This window comes from Anastrepha obliqua, chromosome 4 (genome assembly GCF_027943255.1).
Source record: "Anastrepha obliqua isolate idAnaObli1 chromosome 4, idAnaObli1_1.0, whole genome shotgun sequence".
Classification (NCBI taxonomy): Eukaryota; Metazoa; Arthropoda; class Insecta; order Diptera; family Tephritidae; genus Anastrepha; species Anastrepha obliqua.
Genome location: NC_072895.1, coordinates 104,161,577 through 104,169,395, shown reverse-complemented (window position 1 = coordinate 104,169,395; position 7,819 = coordinate 104,161,577). Strand labels below are relative to the sequence as shown.

Below are 7,819 nucleotides of genomic sequence, written 5' to 3'. Positions count from 1 at the left end.
TAAATCCGTTCAGCCGTTCTCGAGTTTTAAGCGAATATAGGGACAGATTTTCACATTTATATATATAGATAGATAGATTTATTTTATACAATTTATTGCCTGTTTAACTTACATTCATGAAATAAATTCAAGGTAACAGTAATTAAATTTTTTAATATTATATCTATTTAGAGTGTGGTATCTCTCGTAACAGTATCCCTTATGTAAGGGAATATTACAAAATTTACATACGAAACATGTTCGACTTCTTATTGTTGTTGTAGCAGCATAAACATTCCCCATACATATATGGGGAATGCTGCTGAAGTGACAGACCTTGGCCGGATATAAATCCGGGTCGTTCCGGTAACGTAGAACCGACTGTCGTGGGAACTTCTTATCTTTTTCGATGCTTATACTCTACATTGTTTTGGGGGGTTTTTGCATTTACCACTTGTCTCTATTCTTATCAGTTTGTGCTTCTTTATGCATGATAATCTTTCTGGATGATCTGATTTTGGTGCTGTTCTTGTAGGCTCTGAAGTATTTTGGTGGTTATTTGAGTCTGTTTCGTCACTTTGAGAATCAGTGTATGATACATCAGATATCCACAAGTGCCACTTGGTGTAAGAATTTCTTGTATGTCATTTTCTTTCCGTTCAATATTGTGTACGTTTTAAATGAATTAAAAAGCGCACAATTGATTAAAAACATTACAGCTCGTTTGGTCCACTTAGTTTTTTCTAAAAATCGAGTAATATGACAGATATTGACCTGCGCGATCTGCGCCCTTCATATACTTGTTGTAACTAATTATCGACTCAGGCTTTTGAATTGATATACTATACATATGTGATTTTCTATTTACACTTCCAGATTCCATTATTCGCGCCGAATGTATAGTCGATATCATGTTTACATTTCGTTTACCGTTATTCCGTATTTGTAATAGAATATCGTTTTTTCTACGAAATGTAGCTTGACCATTTGAAAGGGTTACGTTTTGAAGACATTGTGGAAGACCTCTATTTTTCCGAATGGTCCCAAGTAGCCGTACTTTGTTTTGCAGGAGTACTTCAGCTTTATGGACACTGTTATAATAACTGTCCTGATAAACGTGATGCCAAAGATTTTTATAGGGATCAATAACTTCTAGAATAGTGTTTTCCAGTTTCATTCCTTGGCCAGCTTACACTTGAAAATTACCAATGTATCCTGTGTGTGCTTCACAGACTGCTCTCACAAGTATGCCGTACTTTACAATCAATTTTCGCAGGATTGGAGGTTCGGAATGATGGTCTTCCTCGCCACGGAATAATACATTCATCTAATGATAATTGTTGACAAGGTTTATATACATCAACAAACCTTTTCTTTAAATAATTTATAACTGGCTGAACTTTTACAAGTCTGTTTGAATTTGTGGATATATCTTCATTATTACAAAAGTGCCAGCTCTGCCATATCTGCATAAATCTATTTCTGCTCATTACTTTTGCAAAAAACGGAGTTTCGATGCTTTGATCAGTCAACCAATAATAATGAAGTCTATCTTTTTTTACTTGGCCCATTAGAACAATTAGACCTAAAAATCGTTTCATTTCTGGAAACGTAATATCCACCCATTTTTTCGTCTTTGGGATATTTTTATATTTATTGATTACTTGATAGTGATATCTATTCGATTCTGTAATCAAATATTCCAAAAGGCCATCTCCAATAAATAAATTGACTATGTCTCTTACACTTGCTTCAGATTTGGGTAGAATTTTTATGCCTGGGTTGCCTTCGAAAGGTTCCAAAATAATTGATTTGTCATTTGTTGTTGTTGTCTATGTTTACGTCATCAGTGTCATCATTATCTTCTGAATCACTATATTGCGGGGCAATAATTTTCGCGGCTTCCGAGTGTTGATAGAAGAATCACTGCTATCACCATCACTGTCGCTTTCTGAATAACTGCTATAGTCTGACAAAGCATCTAAGCAAAACTCTTCATCTGCACTTCCTTTATCCATTAGAAACAGTAAAAAAATATATAATTGATAAAAAATTGGAGAGGTCAGTACAAAGCTGCAAATAATTAACGACGTCGGCGCTGCGAAGTTATAAAAAGAGCAACCCATTGACAAAAACCGTCGATAAACAAAAGCAGATTAATAGGCTACCTGTTAATAAGCGCTGGAATGATACACAAGTCTACAGCCAAGTTGTTGGTGAGGTGTTGACTAGATGTGGAAAATGTATCATTTCGCGCTCTCTCCAAAGATATGAGGTTTTTCCGTCCTCACAATATATATTAACGAATTCCCCAAGATATGGGATCTCTCAGTTAGAATTCTCCTTTAATCATCCGAACTCGTCGATTCACTCAAGCGCACCCTTTTAGCCGCAGGCTCTTTCTGTGTTGACAACTCTTTCGACAATCGTTTACAATTGGCTGAAATGGAGTTATTGAAACTGTTCACTTGTTCCATGGACCTGCGTTCCCGCTTCAACAAATCCGTATCCAAATACTGCGAAAGCGATTTACGCTTCACGTATTGCGCATTGAGTGCCATGTCGATTTGTCTTCGCCCTCATTGGAATATTATTTGAAATAACATTCGAAGGTCATTTTATGTTAACGTCTTACGTAAATAAAAGAAACGCGAATACATTATTTAAATGAATATACATACATACATATGCACATGCAGGCAAACTAACACCGAGTTCTGAATATGTATGGATGTACGCAAGCACTTGACACACAGCAGCTAAGCAACGACCATTCGCTCCGACAATAATTCTCTCACGCATAATCCTACTCATAAAGCACTGCCGCACCCACACGCACTCACCACATACCACGATTCACCAAATTCGTGTGCAGGTAGTTGTGGTGCTCTCATTTTATGAATGATCGTACTTTCTTTTGCGAAATATGCCCTTGCGTTTATGCAAAAACGGCATTTACTTATAATGGGTTGTTTACGTAAAACGGTTACAATGTTGTCAATTGTTATTTCTTTAAGAGAAAGAAAGTTCCTGAGACACCTGCGGAAGAGACTACAATTCAGCAAGTCAGGGCCATTGTTAAGAAAAATGGGCGTGACACTTATAAGTACTCACGAGCGATAACCCTAAAATAAATGGGGAATTTAGCCTCCAAGCAGACTTTTGTGAAGAGGTATTCATGAAAATAAATTATATGGGCGTGGCATGGGCAGAAAAAAACCGTTACTGTCGAAAAAATATGTTAAGGCACGTTTTTCTTTCGCAAATTCCTATAGAAATATGTAAAATTCTGGAAAAGAATACTTTGCACGAATGAAACTAAAACAGTTTGGACAAATCTGATTGGTCCTTATGGGAAGGCTTTTGTTCAACGTGAAAAAAGAACCAAGAGTTCAATCGCCGATATATGTAACTTCAATCTGGGGGTTTCCTGCAATATATAAGTACAATAGGCGCCTTCGATACACCACTTTTCTGCTCGCTATCTCTGCTCACTTGGCGAAAAATTTGCATGTGAAAACAACAACAAAGTATTTCAGACTCTTCAGCACCGCCGCTATTAACGAATCATGCCATTGCGTCTACGCTTATGAATGTATTTTGTTTTTGTAGTTACAGAGGTTTGAATAAGACACACCCAAAAGTTATTGAAAATGAGGCCCAAATATCCACAAATAAATAAAAGCAAAGTAAATTAAAATTTGATGTTAACTCGGCCTTGAGCTCACGAAAATTTCTATGAATCTGATTTTTAATGATGGTTTTTAATGAAAAGAAAAGCGCGTAGTCCTCACATATATGCGCATATGTATGTATGTATGTGTTTGACCACAAACAAACGACTGGTTTGAAAAGTAAATGGCTGAGTTACAGTTTCGTCCTTAATTGAACAAAGAAAATGAGCCGGGACTTTTCAGTGTCTCATCGCCGAAAATAATCTATTTCGCTATTATGTAAATTCTTAACAATAAAAAAAGATCGCAGGCAAGGTAGCGCAGGCAAAAGGTACCGTGGCTATTAATTGTGCACCCGCAACAACAGGTAGGTGGAAATTCCACATGTGGTGCAAATTAAGCCTTTCTGCAGTGCATAAAAGCTGATCTTACACACCTTTTAGAGTCATAACGCTGTTGGCTAGCAAGTGCAACATTTCACAGTGTTTCAGTGTGCTCAAAAAATTTGTTTCAAAATAAAATTAAAATTTGTTTAAAAATTACATAACTAAATAAGAATGATTTCTTGCAGAAAACCATTGGCAGATAGAAGGTAAATACATACTTTTTACAAATACCATAAAGCTACCTTAGTTTGAACTGTTAACTAAACTCGCTTCTTTTTTCCAGCGCTTTCTTCTCGAACTCAAGTTCGCATTCACAGAATGGCGTTGCCAACTCAGCAAAGGATTGGCTGCGCTTTGCAGATTATAATTTCAAAAACGGAAATAGTGCATCGCATCCGGAGCAGCAGCAGCGCGCCAAACAGATAGGCTTGACCACCGCCATCAGCTGGGATGAGCCTACTATTGAAGAACTGCAAAGAACAGAGGCATTACGCAAAGCATTACAGCCATTTAAGGTGTTTGAGAATCAAAATGAGCTTAATCGTCGTGTGCAGATTTTGGCTAAACTTAATACGCTTGCCAAACAATGGGTTAAAGTGGCATCAATGGCAAAGAATGTGCCCGAGGCAGTTGCCGAAAAGCTCGGTGCGAAAGTTTACACTTTCGGTTCATATCGTTTGGGTGTACATCATAAGGGCGCTGATATTGACGCACTCTTTGTCGCACCACGCAACATAGAACGCACTGAATTTTTTACGTCCTTTTTTGAGTTACTAAAAAACCAATCCGAAGTGACCGAATGTCGTTCAGTGGAAGAAGCCTTTGTGCCAGTCATAAAAATGAAATTTGATGGAATTGAAATTGATTTGGTATTTGCGCGTCTATCACTAAAAGAGATACCCGATGATCTTGATCTAAGCGATGATTATCTACTTAAGAATTTGGATCAATTTTCGGTACGCAGTTTGAATGGTTGTCGTGTGACAGACGAAATATTGGCGCTAGTGCCGAATGTGGAGAATTTCCGATTAACGTTGCGCTCCATCAAATTGTGGGCGAAAAGTAAGTATAAAAGTTTAAAAATGTCTGAGACGTTACATAATTACAATATTATAATGTTTCGTTTGTTTCTGAAATTGCAGAACACGGAGTTTACTCCAATTCTTTGGGCTACTTTGGTGGTGTGACGTGGGCGATGTTAGTGGCGCGCACTTGCCAATTGTATCCAAATGCAACACCTTCTACTCTCATACACAAATTTTTTTTGATCCTGTCTCTCTGGAAGTGGCCAAAACCCGTACTGCTTAAACGACCTGTCGATGTTGATTTGCGATTTCCGGTAAGTAAATGCGCGCAAAGCGCAAACCGCAAACAATTGCATATCGCTAAGCAATTACTAATTACTTATTTCTCTAAGGTTTGGGATCCACGTGTTAACGGTGCGGATAGGTACCATCTAATGCCCATTATAACGCCGGCATATCCGCAGCAGAACTCGACCTTTAATGTGTCGGAATCAACAAAAAAAGTTTTGCTGAATGAGTTCAGCAGAGGAAAGATTATCGTAGAAGAGATTATGAATGGTCGCGCTTCATGGGATCGACTCTTCGAAGCGCCTAGCTTCTTTTACAAGTACGAATATTTATATTATATTTAACTAAGTATTATTTTCACTTATAAATGACATTACTTTTCTCTGTATTCCTTTTTAGATACCGCCACTTTATAGCGGTTTTGGTTACATCGCAAACCAGTGATGATCAGTTGGAGTGGTGTGGCTTAGTCGAATCAAGGATTCGTCTATTGGTATGTAATCTAGAGCGCACTCAGCATATTGCATTGGCGCATGCAAATCCTACATGTTTTGATTATAAGAAAGGCGCTGCCGTCACACAAAATAACAGCGGAAGTGAGGAGGATAAAACACAGCCCAACGGCAATCCATCAGTTTGTACAGCGCCATTCTGTTCGATGTGGTTCATCGGCTTAGAATTCGAACGTACAGAGAACTTGAATGTGGACCTTACACAAACAATTAAATATTTCGTCGAAAGTGTTATAATGCATGCGGTGAGTAGAGATGATTTTTTTACATGATTTAAAATTGAAATTATTTTGCTTATTGAATTAGTTTCAATCTAAAAAATTTATTTATTTATTAAATTTGTTTCTCTCTAATTTTAGATAAAAATACAAATGCTCAGAGATGGTATGAATATCGATGCGGAATACGTGAAGCGTAAATCGCTTTCGCAGTATTTGGATACGGATTTGTTGAAACGTGAACGCAGGTCCATGGAACAAGAAAGTAGTTTCAATAACTCCATTTCAGCCAATTGTAAACGATTGTTGACGGATTTGTCAACACAGAAAGAGCCTGCGTCTAAAAGGGTGCGCTTGAGTGAATCGACGAGTTCGGAAGATTAAAGCAGAGTTCTAACTGAGAGATCCCATATTTTGGGAAATTGGTTATGTTGTGAGAACGGAAAAATCTCATATCTTTGGAGAGAGCGCGAAATGATACATTTTTCATATTTAGTCGACACCTCACCAACAACTTGGCTGCAGACTTATGTATTATTTCGCTAAAATATTTTTTATCACTGTATTAAACTGTATTCATGTTTTTAGTGTATTTTATTGTGATTTATTAAAAGTCTTAGATTCTTATGTATACAACAGTTATTTACAAACTGCTTTTTAACTTAGTGATATAATTATTATTAAGTGATATTAGAAAAAAAAAATAAAATAAAATAAAATAAAACGAAAACAAAAAAAAACACAAAAAAATTAAAAAAATATATATATATATATATATACATATATCTACATATTATGTACTAGAATTTACACAAAACAATTAATACGATTTAGACAGTTCTATCTGTCGTTTATCAAATTGTTGGTTCTAAAGTCAATTTAAATATTAATATTAAATTTAAGTATTCATCATTCAACCATAATTCCACATGTGTGGTCATCCGTATGAAAATAGTTTCATATACATTTCTATACACTTTGCACATCCATCCATATGAGAAAATCAATTTGATTTCTATAACTCCACTTGACTTTAGCTGTACAATTTTTATTTAGAAATGACAAATAAACAAATTTTAGTGAAACAAAACTGAGATTGATTTTTATTGAAAAGGAGTATTCTCTAATTGTAAGTACATATGTATGCCAATAAATTGGGAGTTTGTGTTATAAATCTTTCATAACTCAAACATTGAAAGATTTTCGACATCCAGAGGGTTAGTTTGGTAGTTGCTCTAGCATTCTTCCCTTCGGGTGAAAATGGGAGACTTAGCGAGGCTTATACGCATGTATCTCGCGTATGTACAAATAGACAAGTAAAAGAAAATGATAAGTTTGCGGATTTCATGAGTCAAATAAGTCAGACAACAGGAAATTAGTAAAAATATGAGATCAATTCCGATTTTTTTTTTTTAATTTTAGACGGAGTGGGAGCGGGTATTTACTGCTCAAAACTAGGGATAAGGTATCAAGCTGCCAGACCACAGCCGTATTCTCCAAGCGGAAGTTTTTGCTGTGGGGAAAGTGGCGGAGCTAGCCAACACTAGAAAAAAAGAACTTAACAATTAATATATAAGTGGACAGTCAATCAGCAATAAAAGCAATAAGCTCATATTGTATTAAATCCAAAGTGTTCGACCGAGCAGGGAGGCCATAGAAAGGCTAGCCGCAAACAGTAGGCTGCATATCTACTGGGTACCTGGTCACAAAGGTATTATGGGGAACGAAATGACTGCA

General features: G+C 36.5%; 1 protein-coding gene across 1 annotated transcript; it reads left to right on the top strand.

The window, feature by feature from the left end:
• Positions 1–4,210: 4,210 nt before the first annotated feature.
• LOC129244315 (poly(A) polymerase type 3-like) lies at positions 4,211–6,466 on the top strand. Its single transcript, XM_054881932.1, has 6 exons — positions 4,211–4,245; positions 4,323–5,101; positions 5,182–5,378; positions 5,457–5,671; positions 5,752–6,109; positions 6,224–6,466. Exons 1-6 carry the CDS (start codon positions 4,211–4,213, stop codon positions 6,464–6,466), a joined length of 1,827 nt encoding a protein of 608 aa, XP_054737907.1.
• The last annotated feature ends 1,353 nt before the right edge of the window (positions 6,467–7,819 follow it).

Bases quoted from the DNA above. Each gene is read 5' to 3' on its own strand.
- LOC129244315 (XM_054881932.1), top strand. From the start codon at position 4,211: ATGATTTCTTGCAGAAAACCATTGGCAGATAGAAG. The intron at 5,102-5,181 runs GTAAGTATAAAA...CTGAAATTGCAG, and splicing joins CATCAAATTGTGGGCGAAAA to AACACGGAGTTTACTCCAAT. The intron at 5,672-5,751 runs GTACGAATATTT...ATTCCTTTTTAG, and splicing joins GCGCCTAGCTTCTTTTACAA to ATACCGCCACTTTATAGCGG.